The sequence below is a fragment of the Antrostomus carolinensis genome, unplaced genomic scaffold, assembly GCF_000700745.2.
Source record: "Antrostomus carolinensis isolate BGI_N321 unplaced genomic scaffold, ASM70074v2 scaffold18251, whole genome shotgun sequence".
NCBI classification, from domain to species: domain Eukaryota; kingdom Metazoa; phylum Chordata; class Aves; order Caprimulgiformes; family Caprimulgidae; genus Antrostomus; species Antrostomus carolinensis.
The window spans coordinates 48,807-67,939 of record NW_010292234.1 but is presented as its reverse complement, the minus strand read 5'-3'; the positions used below and the strand labels follow the sequence as shown (position 1 = coordinate 67,939).

The following is a 19,133-nucleotide window of genomic DNA, read 5'->3' as shown; positions in this document are numbered from 1 at the left end:
AATGGGAGAAAAGTGAGGCCTGGGAAGAAGGGAGGGGAAGAGGTGTTTTAAGATTTGGTTTTATTCAGCATTGTTCTCTTTTCTGATTGGTAATAAGTTAGATTTGTTTTTCCCACCAAGTCAAGTCTGTTTTTCCTGTACCAGTAGTTGGTGAATTATCTCTCTCCTTATCTTGACCCACAAGTCCTTCATTATATTTTTCTCTACCCTATCCAGTTGAGGAGGGGGAGTGATAGAGTGGGCTTTGGTGGACATCTGGCATGCAGGGTCAGCCTACCACACCTATTTAGGCTTTATTGTAGGCAGTGAGGCATATATGCATTTTTAGTTTAAACTACCTATGGCCAACTCGTGTCCAGGTTATTGCAAACAAAGACCTTACACTCCATGTTTTACAGATAAAATAATCTGTGATTCTGACTTTTGCTGTTTACAGTTTCATGCTGAGTAGTTTCTTCCTCAGTTAGTGGACAGGCACTCATTTTGTCTATATATTGTATCACTTTATCCTGCTCTGTCCCTTTAGATTACAAACTCTTCCAAGAGGGACTGCCTCCTCTCTCTGTGACTGCCTAGCCTAATAGGATTTCCATATTATCTCATAATTAAACAACACTTCCAATGCTCTATGATTACAGTCATTTTTCTGTATTAGGAAAAACTGAATACATATTTAACTCTCTGTAAATACTTTATGTGGAAATAGTTTTGCCTTTCTGAAGGGAAACCAAGAATCAGATTTGACCCAATTCCAAGCACAGGGAGCTACCCCTAGGGATCTCTGAAAGTGAAAAGGTGACAAAATGCACAATTCTTCACATTTCCTTTTTCTCTGCCAGGAGTGTGTACACATTTATAAGACCGAATGTCTCTCTAGAAGTCGTCACAGTTGTAATAGTAAATCTGGCTACCCTTTCAGACAATCTTTTCCTGGAAATAAGCTTTAGATTCTTTGTGCTATGATACAAATCCTGTAACTTTCTGTTCTTGTTGTCTCAGTCTGCATCTAAGCAAATCAGGCTGCTGGACCAGACTATAATAACTATTTACAATCATAAAAGCATTCTTTACTAAACACTTGCCCTGCTGTTGAGGCTGCTTGTTGGCAGGAATTGGTCTCCAAGATTAAAGACACTACCCTGGTCTCATAAGCTGTCTATGTCTTCTTTTCTCATTTGTGAATTGTGGTGAAGCAGACATCCTGAGCACAAAAGTATCTGATTACAAGTAATCTCACATATTCTCCAAGCTCATGGGGTATTGAAGAGAGATCAAGTCTCCGAATGAAGAAAGTCAGATTCAACATAATTGTCATATGTGATGAGAAGACTTTGTTAAATTAAAACAACAGCGCGTGCAATCAGAAGAAGGGAATTGTGTGACCTGCATCTCTGAAACTGATGTGCAAGAGTAGATATGATAAGAAATGAGCTCTCTGGGACTCAGGGAGTGACAACACTACAATGATTTTGGACTGCTTTTCACTGAGCTTATAGACAAAAGGCGCACACAAGCAGTTCATCCTGCCTTTTAACTATTACATATATTTTCAGCAGTGCCCACAAGAACTAACCGAAATCACTGTCTCTTCAAGTGAAGCATTTTATTCTCTGCCCCAAACAGCAAGCTTGCATTGACTAGGTAGAAAGGCTGAGTGGAAACCAAGGAACATAGCAAAATACATTTAATCAAAGTCTCTAACATGAGAAGTAGTTCATTAATGTCAAACTGTAGCATTACACTAAAATTATGATCACCGATGCCAACTCACAAATATTCCAGACACGCCAGAATTATTTGGAACCGTGTGCTGGAATCAGTGTGGATTAGGCTTTACTTTATTGAAGTTGCTGCTAAGTGTTGAGTTTCAATATTGGACCATCTTAGAAGACAGGTTTTTGTTTTAGAGATGCATTCACGGAACCATTTGGGAGTATAAACATGAAATAAAATTCTTTTTAAGATGGTCAAAAGATTTCATTCACATCTGTCTCTGTTTAGCATAGCTTCAATAGTTCTGTTTGTTTTCAGATATTTATTAAAAGTAAGCTTAAGAAAAAGCCCATTACCCGTCTTCCACATGACTAGTATTTTAAAGAAATTCATCAATTTACTAAATATAATAATAATATACTACTAATAATAATCAATTAATTCTCAGTTACTTAGAGTAACACTTCCACAGTTTTTATTAGTATATACAGCTACACATTATCCTACACAAATTTCTCTTCTTACCTCTGCTTTCAGGAATTTCTTACTTTCATCAATAAAGTATGGGTCAAAAATCAGTCCCAAATTGTAGCTAAAAATAGGCCAATAAATGTTATAGGCATGTTTGTAAAGGAAGTTTCAATTTCCCAAAATTATTTGCTTCCAAGAGTACTGTCATTGAACACCAAGTACCACAAAATCAGTGGTAAACTCAGGAGAGAGAGAAAACAATTTCCATTTACCACACAAACCTAAACATCATCAATACCAGTACAAAAAAAGAAGAGTAGACCCATCCAATACTTAATTCAAAGGTGGCTCAGCATGCTCCACTGTGCTTGCTTGGGGATTATATTTTTTTAATATGAAAAGCAACAGGCTCAGCACCTCTGAGAGGCACAATACTGCATTGTGGAGAGATTCCAAGCTTCACTAAGCCTGTATACCAATATGTAAACTTACTGAGAAGCTGTGTAGACATTTAGTAAGTTTACATTAATTAAATTAGGTATATCTACTCAGTAGGACTTCTTTTATCTATCATAGTATTATTAAAACTGGTGTTATTAAAGCTAACATGGCTGATGCCTTTCTCAGTCCTCCCTAAGCTGATAAAGTCCCCCCTTTATCTTCCTAGACTGACCTTCCTTCATTGACTTCAAGTCCTTAAGTTATCTGTGGAGCGGACAGCCGTCGAAGAAGAGTTGATATTGGCTGAAGATTATTGGTGTTGGTGTGAAGAGGCATTTATTTATATTTAAAGTCATGCCTATAGATGTTGCCGTGCTTCAAGTTCATATAATTAGTATTGTGACAATACCTCTGAGGATTAAAAAAATTACTAATAAAGGAATTTTGCCAGCCTGACTCCTAAAAGCCAACCACTTCTCCAGCATTCACTAATGCAGGAAGTGTATTTGTATCTATCTCCTTAAACTCAGTTGCCCAGGTGTCTTTCACATTATGTTTTTAAAGTCATCAAATTAAGCTTTTCTTGAGAAGTGGAGAAGTTATTTTCAGAATCCCAACTTTTTTACAGAGAACAGTTTGACAGCAACATTTTCTTTTATGACGCACTATTAACCTGAGCAAGTAAAGGAGAAGCATCTCTCAGTTTTTTAACAGTTTTCCAGGAAATATGAGGGTTTGGTAGAGGTGTTCTAGTCACACATCTCCCAATATACATTAAAAACTGAGACAGTTTACGGATCAGTTCTCTCTGTTTCAATATGTACACTGTAAAAAGAAACTAGGTTCTCCAAATACATTACAGCACTACAGGATGCTGATGTAGTCTCAAGATGAAAGCAAATTTGAGTATCATTGTGCTGCTAGCCTTTATCTCCAACCCAGAAAAGCCTAGCAGGAGTTTATTACCAAGTCTACTCAGGCCTGTTCTGCATGGCATGGGTTACTGTGCACATTGACAGCATCTAAACATAGTTTGACTCCAGCAATTACAATTCCTAGGGGTTGCTGGAATCCTTCCCACCTTGATCTGACCAATGAAACAGGATTTATGCATTCAGAAGAAAACAGCACATTACTGTCTAAACTTCTGAGGACAGTAACAATAGGTTGTCCATATTACACATGGAAGCTTTTTCAGTACACAGCCAAAGCAGATCCTCAAGAATAACTAATGTAAGAAGAGGACAGAATCTTTTATAATCTCATGAAAGTTTAAGTTAAGAACAAGTGAGTTTGTAGAGAAGCTAAGTAAACACCATAAAAATTACAGTTATTCAACAATAAAACAGATGGCATCTTTGCTGTCCACACAGAATCAGTGCATCACAAGTGACTTGAAATATATGAATGTTTCCTGTATGCTAACCATCAATATTGCGAAACAGTGCATGGAATAAACATGAAACAATAAAGCAATGGCTGGAATAATATAATGCAAATGAACTGCATTTTTTACCAGTATACTGAAACAGTACGATGCAAAATGCAACTGAAAATTATTGTACTTCACATGTTTTCTAGTCACATACAAGGTGTTAAATGCAAAAAAAAAAAAAAAAAAAAAAAAAAGAGAGAGGTAAAAGGAGGCTGCATATTCTGGAAAACTTTCTGGAAGTGTGATCATCTTAGGCTGTAGAAATAACTCCCAGGAGAGCAATGGAAATGGGATTGAGCAAAATCATGGGTAAAAAGTATAATAGAAAATAAGGAAAGCAGACAGCTCAAATCACAGGATTCTGTGATTGAAAACTTACTGTGTTTTTATTGGATGTTGGCATTTTATTTTTACCAACAAACTATTTTGTAAGCGCAGTTTTAGGCTCCTTCAGTTTTGGTTTTTTACAACTATGTCCTCACCTCACCGATCAGGTGAAACCCCAGAATATGGATTGTCTTAATTGAAATAACAAATCCTGCAACTGAAATGCACTTAACCTGAGGGTATATCATTGTCACAACTGAAATTATTACAGTATATCAAAGACTAACTGTTTAGAAACAGGCAATGTCCAGAACTGACCCATTTGAGACTTTTGCCTATGGAAGCCTCTGCCTATACCTAGCACAGGTCAGAATGAAATTATAAGGACATCGTAATACAGTTCAGAGTACCCTGTGTGATCTGACTACCTAGCATCCTCACAGCACGTCAAAACTACAGTAAGCAGCATGTTACAGGGTTTCTCAGTAAAAGGCAGCACTATGCAAAATAACAACAGCAACTCCCCTTATAACTAGTCATAATTAACAGTAGTTTCCATTTCCAAATTTATTTAAAAAAAAAAAAAAACAACCACAAAATGAAAGTCTTACAGCAATGGTTTCAATAACAAATAACCTCTGGGGAAACAGTTACTGCACTACCCTGGAAATAATCACCAAAACAGTCTCATTTGTGTGACTGTCATCCTGCTACAGCATATACCAAACCAGTGATCAAAGTCTTCCAACACATATTTCATGCTGCACATACTGTATATCAATCTTTGTGATTCAGTTTCTATCTATGCTTCTAAACACTGAAGTAACCGTCTTATTCCCCAACAGCAGGGTGCTTTAGAAGTCAAATTCAGATACACATTAATATAAATTAGTTATCCTTATTGAACCTTTCTTTTTTTTTTGATTGGCAGATACTGATATAATATTCATGTCCTTTTAAAAACATATTGCAGAGAGAGAAAAAAATGTAAATTACTGTTCACTATCTGTTGTATGTGGCACATATACGCTGCACTATATAGACGAGTGGACTGGCAGGACACAGCATAGCTGTAAAAGCATTAACTTCAGATTTTAGGAAAACACAACAGTCAAGAAACCACTCAACACTATGTGCTCTTAAATATGTTTATGAAGCAATTTTGTACTTCAAAATAATAATTAAAAATATATGCATTAAAGAGTTAAATTAGACTTACCAGCTTAGGTTATCCAAGGCAAAACGTGAAGAAATTGCTGGTAATTGTCCACTGTCTTCATTCAATGAATCACACTGGCTTTGCTGTCTCTGCTGGTTCAGCCTCTGGGCAGAATGAGTAAATCTCTTCCTTACACTGCATGAATGATCAGATACCAAAAAGCTTATTACTAGCAATTATTGAAGCCCAAGATCACGGACAAGATGTCAGAGCAAAACAGTATTTAAAGCAAATAGTGCTGTATCACAGGTAAAATGTTTGGTGTCTTAACTCTATCCTAGTTACCTATGCAGCTATAGGAATGGCTAATATAGAAAGCTCTTGCCTCCATAGACAAAGATGCCATGACTTCTCTGTGCTTTTAGCTTGTTGTATCCCTTAAAACTGATCAGCAGCACAACATGCAAGTAGAAAAATAATTACTTTCAGGGTAAACAAAGCTGCGATTGTAATTAATTTGCCATGAAATGTGAGTAAAAAGACATTAATGCAGCCATCTTAAAGCAGTTAGTTTTATGTTAAACTAATAAAAAGGGGAAAAAAAGAATCACAGTCCTACATTCGGTCCAGTAATGCATGTTGCATGTGATGTATTGTTTCTTCTTTCTTCGAGAAAGCTATCACTACAGCTGTCTGCAATCATAGCAACAAAAGCAGCAACCAGATCCATAGCTATGGGACATCTGCAAGATCATTTGAAAGCTCCCAGCTTGAACAGGTAATGCTTAAAAAAAGATTATTAAATGAATAAGAAAAAAAATATTTTATTGATGTCTATGTTTCAGCTAAAACAAATCCTGTAACGTCTGCATTAAGAGCTGGCAAAATAGTGGAAGAGTGATATTCCAAAATAAAAAATTTATTTTACTATAGGACAAAAAACTGCAAATGCTGGATCCCACAGAAACCCACAAAGATGTTACAGAGTCAGAACATGGAATAAATGTAACAGCCCTAGAATTCTAAAAATAGGTAGGTGATAAAGATAAACAACAATCTAGAAAACTGTTACCCTTCCTGGACAGTCCACTGGATTAAATTCATGTAACCAGAACATTCCTGTGTACCATCTGGCAACAGAAAAAAATTAAGACACACTAATTCCTTGGTCTGTTCCAGTCAGTGATGATTAATATAATATAATTAATACCTATAGAAAATGTATTTTAAATTGTTTTTAAAGGGATACTAGAGCTGCTCTTACAATCTGCTGAAAAGATTTCACTGGCTTTGTTCAGACATGATGCTTGATTTTTAGAAAATGTTGGAAACCTCTCAAAAGCTGGTCACCCATCTGATTATGCCATCCTTCAAAACTCAGTTAAGGGGACTGGACTGCAAACCAAATAGCATCCTTTTGCCAAAGTAACTGAAGCTAAAATCTAGTCATGGGCCTGACATTTGTATGTCATGGGACCTGAACTTATTCTATACTTTCAAAATCAATCTGGACATGGACCAACCATTTTTGAGATATTTTCTATATGCATATATGTATGTGTATGTCCGTAAACACACATATGTACATATTACAAAGACAGAACAAGAATTTCAAATGCAACTACCTGCATGATTGGCTGAAGCAGAAAATTACAAAGTTCGATGACAATATGTTATGCACAACATTGCTTCTCCTATACTGTGAAAATCACGGGCCTCGTGTATAGGATTCCCTCTTTTGTTCTGCTGCTTCTGAGGATCATTAGTCAAAAGACTGCAGGACAGCTGACTGAGGTCACTGCTCTGTGTCAACAGGAGGAAGACTGGAAATCTTTTGAAAACCACTAAATACCTTTAACACTGGGATACTATCTAGGAAAAAAAAAAAAAGCATACTGAAAATCTGAAATGTCTACATTAGTTTATTTTAAATGTAAGAATAAAAATTCCATTTTCAGTGCTGTGCGGAATAATGATCAGTCTTCTAAGTCAAAATCCCTGATTTAAGTTTTTTTGATCTGTATAAACCCCATCTATGGAACTTGATTATGAGCAGGAATTCTCCATTTCCAGCTGTTTTCAGAGGAAAATGCTAAAGTGAGTTTACTGAAACTAGTCTATTCTACAACATTTTCTAGCAATTTCTCATCGTGGATCAGTACTCTCCATTCTCTCCTTTGCTTTCTCCTTTCCACTTGGTGAAAAGTAGACCTTCAACAACTGCCATTTCAATTTCATAATGCTTACTACTTCTCCATTGCTACCCAAACATTATTTAGTAGAAAAGTAAAAGCCAAGATGTTTTATTGCCCAAGCTAGTTCTATGAAAGATAATTAGTTTGTAAATCAAGTAAACATATTCCTAACCTTTCTGTCATATGAATTTAAGTTCATTACTAAACTGTTCAAAAGCCAGAAAACAAAACAACACTCAGTAAGGTAAGTAATCATAAATTTACCACATTAAAAAAGCATGAAATTAATTACTAAAAATAATTAATAAGTGTGTGTAAATAAGTGTGGTAAGCACCTAGTTCTGGATGTCTTCTAGTCTTTAGAAGACTAAAAACCCACAGAACACAAAAACCTTTATGATAAAGCACACGCAAGCAAATCTGTTAGTGTGATCTTGTACAGAAACTTGCATGTCCTTAGGCTTCGATGATTCCATTAGGTAGCTCAAAGATGTCAGCCATTTATTATTTCATTTACCTATATTTCATAGTTATTAGATGAACAAAATAATTTGTTTGCTGTACTTATACTATTTCCTTATCCTGTTGAGAGAGATTTTCATTTCATGTTTGATCACTCTAAAAGTTTTCCTATCTGCAGCACACTTTGTGAGCTGATTCCACAAGCTGCTATTATTATTATTATTGCTAAAGCTGGACATTTTAATGAAGATGTATGTTTAGTGGTACATTTTGTTTAAAGAGGCCACTCAAGTTGGCTGATTAACTTACACATTTACCAAATTTTTTATGCTATATTGTTCTCAGCTTTATACACCACAGATTTTTAGCAGCCAAGCAGTACATTGCGTTGGCCATTAACTCCATTTAGCAAATGCTGTTTGTTTCTTCTGGACACTGGTAATATTTCTGGGATGAGGGGGGCTGTTCTTATGCAGAGGAGAAGCTCACAAAGCTGTTCTATATAAAATCTCAGGGCAGCTGGAGACATTCTTTTTCAGTTCGTCAATCAATAGGTGGCAGTACTCACCCAGGTCTTCAAAAGCCTGATGTGATCCATGGAGCAGGAGCAACACACAGGTACTACATTGTCCCAAGTATGCAATGTCCAACGCTTAATTGCAAATGGTATTTCAGTAGCAAGTGCGTCCTCCATACACAGAAACTAATGTTCCTATGTTTTATATCACCTTGTTTTTCGGTGCTAGGCATACATTGTGTTTGTGAAAAACACTTGGAAAACGATTAGTCTGGAAACTGGGTGGGAAGTTTGGAGCAAAGAAACTCACTCAAACATTTGGAATTTTAAATCTTCAAACAGAGCCTGACTTTACTTCATAATCAGTCAATGGCAAATCTGTCATCATCATTAGAGACAAAGCTGTATTTTAGACTGTCCATAATTCCCCTAAAAGAACAAATACTGCTCAGACATCAGATCTGATATCCCGTACACTGTTGCGCTCAGGGTCGGGCAATGTAGCCAGGCAGATCAGATACCTGGGAACGGGATGTCCAGCCTCCCTCCTGAAGTAGCAACAGGCAGGCCAAGTCTGTCTGGCATCTGTATGCTCTCTTATTTGGAAATCTATGACTAGAAAGGTGGTTAAAGTGACTCTACTCCTTGAAACATGATATTGGGGTGTTTTTTAAATACAGCCAAAGGTATACAGTGAGAAAAGTAAAAAAAAAAAGCCACAAGCAAAACCAAGCAAGCCTATAAAAACATATCTTTCTGTGTGCCCACACTTATTCTTTCTTGCAAACTTTTATACATACAAGCTACTGTAGTAAATTCCAACTCTGGTTTTGGCAATTTCTGCTTCTCTGGCTCATTGTTTACCTATCACCTTTCACACTTACTCTTTTGCCAATTTGTTAATTCTCTGTCCTATTCCCTGATTTCTTGTGTTTCCTGAAAGACACTTATCTGGGTCTTACTGTTTCACTAGCTCCTTTAGCCAGTGTTCTTGATCCAAATCCATAGCAAATAACCTATTATCCACAGAGACACAGAAGTATTCAGTATATTCATAAAAAAGACAAATATTTCCCAGTTCATCAGTCACAGACATGATCAAATTCAAGAAATTCTGAAATTATGAGTGAAGAAAAAAGAATTGTGTTTGGATGAAGTTTAGAAAATTTCCCAGTGAAATAATTTTCTCAAGTGTTTTGAAATATTTGAGACACCTGTGATGGAAGTGACTAAAAGAAACTGAGCTTGGCAGCCACAGCTCCTCCAGGCTTCCTGCCTTAGCCATGGTTCCTAATCTACAGTCCTCTTGGCACAACCTGGATTTCAACACACCCGGGCTCTGCTGCAGAGCTGGAGCTGCAGATACACCAGCACCTGGGGCTTGCAGGCTCCCACTTCCACAGGAAGGGACATGAAGACCAGGAGTTCTCCAGCCTTGTGGCAGCCTGTATAGCAGCAGTGCCCTGGAACTGTGGACCCTATATTTCAGAGTACAGTTTTAGATGAACTAGCAGGAAGTCAGAATTGTCTGGTCAGAATTCTTTAAAGATGGCATATTTTTTGAACAGTTTGTTTTTGACAAAGTGGCATTTTTTTCTCCTAGCCTTTTTAATTGGAAAATTCCTAAGAATAATCATCCCTGGCTACAGTGGAACAGAATCAGGCCTGGAGTGTTTGAGCTACAAAACACTTCTTAGTCATTTGGGATCATTTGAAGTGTAAGTAAACAGAAATATCTTAGTATGAAAAGTTCATGAGATCCTTAAAGCCACTACTGTTTCAGACAAGGAATCAAAGAGCAGCTGCTGTTGCCCTAAGCAATCCACATACACATCGGAGGTGCTCACCAACGCTACTTGACAGAAATGTTGCCCTATTGCAAAAACGATGGAGAGCAAAATGCTCTTTGCTAATGGTTCCTGCAATTATTATAATTTAGGTTTAGGATGTAATTGTTCTATTAGATTTAGGAAAAAAACCTAAACTTGTGCAAACACATTCATCTTGAGAAAGCTTATAAAAGTACCTTAGACATGTCTGAAGACAATGTTGTCCCTCAGAAACAGATTATCCAGCTGAACATCATAGAAATAATGAAGTTGTCAGCAACAATAGTGCAACTGTGTTGTTTTGTCAGTCTCCTGTTGATTATGCTATCTAGTCAGACACTCCACATAGAGGTAATTTATGCCATGTATTGTTTGGCCATGACTACTCCCAGCTGCACTGCATTTAATCCAAGTTACAGCAGAACATTTTACAAACAGAAATTAACAAGATTTTCATAGCTGGCAATTTCTAGATTAGGAAAGAAAAAAGAAAAAATAGGATTTACCAGAAATCAAGCATGTAATAAAGCTGAACAAAGGCAGATATGCATGATTCCAGATAAGCTTTTTTTTTTATTTTTTTAAACTATAGCTATAAAGTGATGCTGTCTTCAAAGATCAGAATTTTATGGGTTGTAACATGGTCATTAAAAAGACCAAAAGGAACTTGTAAATATAATGATGGTTGTCATTTCAACTTTTGTATGATTACAGTAATGTATGTCTGAAGGTGAAACTCCTTTTTTTCAAAACTTGACATATAAAAGCATCTACTTTATAGCACTAAACAAGTGTCACTGCTTTTCATTCTGATCAAAGAAACAACTTTGATAACAGAAGAACAACTTACTACTATTCTGTGAATCCCAAGCAGTGTTTATTTCACTAAACAGGTACTCCTTAATGAGCAACTTGTTTGTCCTGATAGAAGCAGAAATCTGTTTAAGGGTAATGACTTGTCTTTAACAAATATTTTAGAGTTATTAAAATCAGGCATTTCAAAAAACAAGAATAAAGTACCATTTCAGAAAAATTTTGATACTGAGAACAGGGAGTATGAGGAGGGAGACTTTTTTCAAAGGGTAACATTTACCTGGGGAGAATAATTTTTCCAGATAAAGACAGACTATTCTAGATAATAACAATTCAAAACAAGAGCCTATTTGTCTGCATTATCAGAGAAGGAACCACAAGGAGATCTGTCTCACTAGACCAGCTTTTGTGATAGCCTCATGGGTCATCTCTACTAGAGAGACATCGTACATCCTGGCTATGATGGTTTTACACAGGCTGGAATTCATACTGCAATCATTTTGTCTGATATTACTGTTCATTTACATTTTAGTTAAAACAAAAATAAGTCTGAGGTGTTCCAAACCAGTCTCACAGGAGCAATACAAAAACCTAAAGAGAATAGAAGTGATTTCCATCAAGTAACTCTAGGCATTCCAGTGCAATTCTATTTCACACTGAGTTAAAAAGCACATTTAAACACTCTTGCAGAACATTTATGATAGCTTTCAAATCATGAAGGTCCAAGGTTTACTACAGAGGCAACGTACATGGACATAAAAGAATTTTTGTTAAAACCTTTTTACAACTTACAGGGACAAGAACATATGATTGTGTATACTTTAGAAGGGGTATGAGGTATACCGAAATCAGTGTCAAAACTCAAAATATGTGATTGTTCTTTCCTGAAGTCCAACATTTCAATAAAAGTAAAATTACAATGCAGGAAATGCAACCCAACCTTTCCTGTGTAGAATATAGGGGATCTGTAACATACTTCACCAAAAATAATTACTTTGCAATTGCTTTTAAAATATGCAGCAGTTAGAATTGCAGTTCACAAATATCCTCTCATCACTTTCCCTAAGCCCTAAAACTGATGAATCTGTTGCCTTTCCATTAGTTATGCCAGCCTCTCTGTAAGCAATAAACATTATTACTAGTCCTCACTTTGTTGCCACAAGTCCCATTTCCATCAACACAAAAAAGAACAGAATAGGAAATGATCATTGCTCTCTGATGAACACGTAATTTTTTGATGGATTTGGTTCACAGCTTCCATTTCTCCATCTTTCTCATGTCCTAACTAATGCATTAATCAACACCAAAGGTGAGAAATGAAACTGAAATAAATTCCTACTTTTCATGGCAGGTTGCAGTAAGCATTACTTTCTTTGCCAGGAGGTCAAAGAGAATCCGATTCAGATAATGAGATTCTCGGGTTTATTTCTCATATTCAAATTCTGACTCAGCAAAGCACTTGGCATGCAATCTTCAGGCCACTTACTCTTCCTTTCAGGACTGAGAAAATCATTCCCTGTTCATGAGAGATTGTGGTATAGGCCAAATCCTGATACATTAGCAAAAGTCTTTGAACTTCCATCTTGTTAACAGGCTATCTGGGACATGCTTTACTCATTCTCACCTATCCTTAAACCAGAAAGAACAGTGCTGGTTAATCTTGGGGCAGAAGGTGTTTACAACACATACCAGCACCCTGGCAAGTGCCCACATCCACTCAAAGTACCGCATCTGGCACAGTCTGCTCTAAGTCCTACAAAAAAGCTGTGGAGGGACTTTTTACAAAGGCAGGTAGTGATAGAACAACGGGAAATGGCTTTAAACTGGGAGAGGGCACGTTTATATTAGACATTAGGAAGAAATTCTTTCCTATGAGGGTGGTCAGACACTGGAACAGGTTTCTCAAGGAAGTTGTGGATGCCCCCTCCCTGGAAGCGTTCAAGGCCAGGTTGGATGAGGCTTTGAGCAACCTGGTCTAGTGGAAGGTGTCCCTGCTGATGGCAGGGGCGGTGGGACCAGATGAGCTTTAAGGTCCTTTCAATCCAAACCATTCTATGATTTTATGAAGTCATACTCTAGGCTGGTTCAGTCTCCAGCCAGGCCAAGTTTCAAAGTACCTTTTGTCCTTCAACTCACACTAAAACACTTGTTAGTCCTAGAGTAGAAAGACATCGGCTAAGAAAGCCTTTGTGATACCAAGCTCACATACCCTACAAATTTACTATATCAAGAATGTTTTCTTATCTACATGTTCACTTATGTTTCAGTTACATGCAGCAAACTTAAAAGAATATTAAAAATTAACTTCAGAAAGTGTACAAAACCAAACCCCAACAGCCTATTATAAATAACTACTACCTATACTTTTACAAATTAAGTACTTAAAAACTGTTTGTACACCACCCTCCAGATATCACATTCATTAGATTTGTCACAGAAGACAGACGGGGAAAATAATTTGCTGTTGTGCTAAAAGATCAAATATCAATTTGAAAACAAGGACTCATGGTCCAATGAAACAACATTCTTTGCATCTAGAAGTGTTAATCTGACTTCATCTGAATTGAGTTAATAAATATTTGCAAAACCAGGCAGCTTAGGTGGCTTAATTAAAAAACCCCTTGCTTTTCACCTTTAGGAATTCATTTCCTCCAGGGTCAGAGTTTGGTGGTCTTACAGCTATCACACAAACTTGAACACAATTTGGAATGATTAATGATCTCTGCTCAGAAAAATTATGAGGTGCTATAAGGAAAAATTAACTGAATTCACACAATGTGGAAACTCTCACCAAATACCTTTTCTCTGCTCCTTTTAAAAAAAAAAAAATTAAAAAGGGGGCATGATCTGTATGCATGCATTTCATAGATAACTTGTATGAGTAACCTACAAACCTGCACAGAAGTATCTTATACGGTAACGCAGTCTCTCCTATAGGCAACAGAGTCCAACTGAAATCTTATAGATAATAAGTGCTGGACAAGAGAATGACTCTTCAAATATCACTGCCCAGTATAACATCTGAACCCTTGAACAGAAGAATGGTCACAGGTTCTCATTTGGGTGCCCTTCTTGACTGTAACATTAAAAAAAACCCAATGAGAAGTTTGCTTTGTGATCAGTTTTTGGTTTTGCACTGATCTGAGCAGTACTGGCAAATATGCACACCCTGGTCAGAAACAGAGCACTTCTTTTTCCTGTTTTTCGGTGATATGTTGTTGATCTCCTTCTCAAGCATGACCAGAATCAGATGTTATGGTGCTATTAATGAAAATCACTTCTACTCTGACAATGGTATATTAATTTGAATGTTGATAGCAACAGCTTTTTAGGTAGAACAAGATGTTTCTTAAAGGGACCCACAAGAATCATCAAGTCTAACTCTTGCCCTAGCATAGGACAGTCACAAGATTCAGACCATGTGTCTGAGGGCCTTGTCCAAATGCTTTTTGAATATTGTCAGGCTTAGTGCCATGGCTGCCTCCCTGGGGAGCCTGTTCCAGTGCTCCACCACCCTCTGCCTGAAGAACCTTTTCCTCATGGCCAATCTAAATTTGCTTTGGCACATGTTCCTGCCATTTCCCCTGGTCCTATCCTTGGGTCACCAGAGAGAAGATATCAGGACCCACCCATCCTCTTCCCCTTGTAAGGATTAGATTACATAAAATGAGAATAAAATAAAGTTAGTGGCCACAAAGACAAGTGAAACAGCTATGTTTTCTAACAGTGGAATAAACACAGTTACAAGCTTAATAGAACCACCCCACCACAAAGATTGCCTAGATTTTCCTCTATTATTTATACCATAATGTAACTTTTAAATATAAGGAAGTAACAGGAAAATATGATTAATAGAACTTCAAATAGTTCTAATATGTGTTTAAAGAAATATATACAATGCTAAGAATTGAAATTTTGGCCAGAGTTTTTCCAACAATTTATCTATGAATAACTGAATGTGATTTTATTATGCAGCATTATTCAGTAGGCTTTTGAGAATCATAAACAGAATAATACTACTGGTTGCTTCTAGCCAGAATAATTTCTACAGCCCTCATGAAAAATGAGTCCAGGCTTTAAAGTTAAATGAATCTTCTCTAATTTTAAGTGAAGTTCCACAGCTCCACACAATATGATCTTCATTCCATAACAGGGGCTCCTGTTTTGTTAGTAAAAAATAAGCACCCCTCTACGTTATTGCCTTTCAGATATCTGCTGAAGATCTGATGGTTTGTAAGCTTTGTTAGCTCTTCGATCTTAGGTTTGGGTAGGGAGAGTGTCTCAATACGTTACAGATAAGAAACCACGTTGCTTATGAGAGATATCTACTTTCTTCAACCCTAGATTCAACTCCTAAAAACAGATAATCACAACAAACACCAATCCTAACAAACTTTGGCAGCACTGAGCTACTGCTGTTCTATGTTGTCAATCAGTTGTCAAAATGTAGAAGAAAGCTGCTTCTAAGCTCAGACAATATTTCCAGTTGCGCACATGGTGCTTACAGTAGATGAATAAGAATTAAATGCCACTTGTGTACCAGAAATACATTTGCAATGTGAAGTCAAAAATAAATGATCACAAGCATACAAGGAAATAAAATATTCCAGATTGCAGTGGTGAGTTTTGAATTTGCAGTGGAAGTTGCCTGCCTGCAAGACATGTTTTTGAGAAGGCATGCTCCAAAGTAGGGAATCAACTCCTTTTCTCTCTTTTTTCTGTCTGTCTAAAGAAGCATCTGAACTATATTTCCAAGCAAGCAAAAAAATAGAACTAGATAACTTCTCAGAGATAATGCATGAACTTTTGTATTCCTTGAGAAGCAATGCAGGAAGTAACTGATCCATGCATTCTGTTCTTTTGTTCAGGTGAAGAAATTACTGTACTGAAAGTTACTAGATTGATTGATACGTGACCATCTAAAAACAGCAACCAAGAGAATTAGAATTTTTTTTTTTTTTTTAATTAGATACATACAACGAGCTTTTTAGGCATGATTAGAGAATAACTATATTTCTTCAAGTATCAGAGCCAGGTAAATAATTTTCTGTAAATAATACTTTTGAGAAAGCTGCTTGCAGATGATTTCTGAATAAAAAGAAAAGCAAAAATGCACTACAGTATTTGCTTCAAATTATGCCCCCAACTAATTATCAAATAGTGGTTTTCAATATGGAATAATTAATACAACTGAATAGCATACACAGATGGGTGAGAAAATTAGGCTGATGAGTGAAATATGAAAGTCAGTGAAGTCTGAAAGTAATTATAATGAAATTTTATTCCATTAGTTCTATATAAAGAGATATTAACTCATTTTCACCTCTGTCTAAGAAGACAATACAGTGCACTGATATACAGTTTCACCTATTTCAAGTAACACAGGATTTTACACTGTTATTAATCCAGGAACAAATGGGAAAAAAAAGTTTCTTTAAAATTGACAGGTCAGGATTAAAACAAGGTCAAAAAAATGGTGTTTGCATTACCTGCACTGTTCTGAAAATAATACTATATTAAGAATGAATGATGCAAAAAATCTCTTCAAAAAGCCTCAACAGGTGATAAGTGGAGACAACCAGTTGTGGACCAGAAATAGCCATCCAAAGCTACTGGCCACTATTAACTGCAACAGGATTTGAACCAATCAATTGCTTCAAGAGTCTATTTTGATTATTTTAAATCAGAAGAAGACACAACTTCAGAGATGGATTGGGAATAAACTGCTCTCGTAGCTCTTCCTTTTATTTGTGCTTTATACTGAAAGATCAGAAGTATGGTGAATTCAGTAAGCATTGTCAGTATCTTCAACTCATGCAAACTATTCAGCAAACAAAGCTGACTGTTACCCAGAAAAACACTGTACTGTCAATTTGCAACAAACTAGTTAAGGCAAAACAATTTAATGACAATGTATTGTACCCAGAAATTTATTGCAAAGATGAAATTGCTTTCTTGTATTCAGAATTGTAAGAAAGCATTTTTTAAAATGACAGGAAAACATGAAAAAGTTTTCTTTCACACTAACATTCTATTATAAAAGTAGTAATTTGGAGGACTAGAAAAAGAGTACTGTGGAATGACAGCTCTGATCAGACTGCAAAGTGCTGGTTAATACCTCATTAACTTTGCTGCTGCAGGAATAAACCCTTCCTGATCAATGTCTGGATAAAAACATTAATTTTTTTGACTTAGTTATAAACAAACCATAACATAATAATTTCATAAGCACTGGCACATTTTCCTTCCCTCACAAAAGAAAGACTGCTCTCTTACGTTTGTTCACCATCCTTTACATAAAAAGGTAAAGGATCCTAGTCTGATAAATGCAAGAGCCAAATTAATGATAACATATACAAAATTATCAGCACAAAGATGTTACACATTAACGGTGTCCCCAAGTAACCTTCTGTAAAGCTTCCTGAATAACTATGTGACATATCACTACTTCGAAGACTAGGCAACTGAACATATTTTTGCACCAATTTACGTAACAAAAATTAATATTTTAAATTAAGATTTCTACGGAGGATCTTAAACACTCCTCAAATTATTGTAAAATTTAGAGAAGCAAATGTCATTTGAGCAGCTAGATGAGTTGACATCATAATTGGTGAGGCCTACATTCTTACTGAGCTCTGCACTTGTGTAAATCTGGATTCAACCCAAAGAATTAAGGAAGATTTCACATACTGAGACAAAAATGTATTTACTTATCTGTGATTATTTTTGTAAATCACACAGAATCACAGAATGGTAGGGGTTGGAAGGGACCTCAGGAGATCACTTGGCCCAACCTTCTTGCCAAAGCAAGTTCACCTAGAGCAGGTTGCACAGGAAAGCGTCCAGGTGGGTTTTGAACATCTCCAGAGAAGGCGACTCCACAACCTCTCTGGGCAGCCTGTCCCAGTGCTCTGGCACCCTCACAGTAAAGAAGTTTTTCTCACATTTTACTGAAGTGGAACCTCCTGTGTTCCAGCTTGTGCCCCTTGTCCTATCTCTAGCCACCACTGGAAAGAATCTGACCCCATCCTCTTGACACCCACCCTTTGGATATTTATAAACATTGAGAAGGTCCCCTCTCAGTCTTTTCTAGGCTAAACAGGCCCAGCTCTCTCAGTCTTTCCTCATAAGAAAGATGCTCCAGCCCCTTAACCATCCTAGTAGCCCCTGTGGACTCTCTCCAGAAGTTTAGCTTCCACTGTGTAAATTTATATATGAAATGTGAGAGAGGAAGGCCAAGAGCAAATGTGTTGGGCTTGATCCTGTAAACTCATGAGCATGTGCTTCTCTGTACACACGAAGAGAGCTGCTGCAGGAGCAAAGCCGATAGTCACAGCAAGCTCTCTCCTATGCACAGCTGAGGGAAAGATGAAAAAGACTCTCTTTGAGTTGTGACCCTGCCCTTAACTAGTTCCATGGGGACTGCATGTTTCTAGAGCTAAGAGGCAGGGTCAAGAGAAAGGAAAAGGGTAGTAAAAAATTTCTTCAGAAGATTTTTCTATTTCTGAAGGATATGAGAGGAGCTATCTCAGGTGGTATGAAAGAAGACCAGACAGAGGAGCAGCAGCAAATGCCCTTGCTAAATACTTGTGCCACTTCTTAACGTAGATAAACATTTCTTTAAGCTGCCTCAAGTGTGCAACAGCCTGCAAGCAGGCCCAATACCAAAAAAACAGCAAAGGGATTTGCACACACTGAGGCTAACCGATTTCTAAGGCTAAGTTACATTAAAGCACTAACACTGCCATTAAACCCCATGTTCCTTCAC

At 36.9% G+C, this 19,133-nt stretch overlaps 1 protein-coding gene across 1 annotated transcript in view; it reads right to left on the bottom strand.

Moving 5' to 3' along the window:
* The window catches only part of LOC104531868 (ankyrin repeat and fibronectin type-III domain-containing protein 1-like), a gene marked incomplete at its 3' end in the record, with an annotated part of 24,706 nt that extends 14,890 nt beyond the window's left edge, over window positions 1-9,816 (bottom strand). The window contains 3 exon segments of the mRNA XM_010176888.2: window positions 378-383; window positions 5,603-5,741; window positions 9,683-9,816. Of these exon segments, the coding sequence (XP_010175190.2) occupies window positions 378-383; window positions 5,603-5,741; window positions 9,683-9,816 (279 nt within the window).
* Between the last annotated feature and the right edge of the window lie 9,317 nt (window positions 9,817-19,133).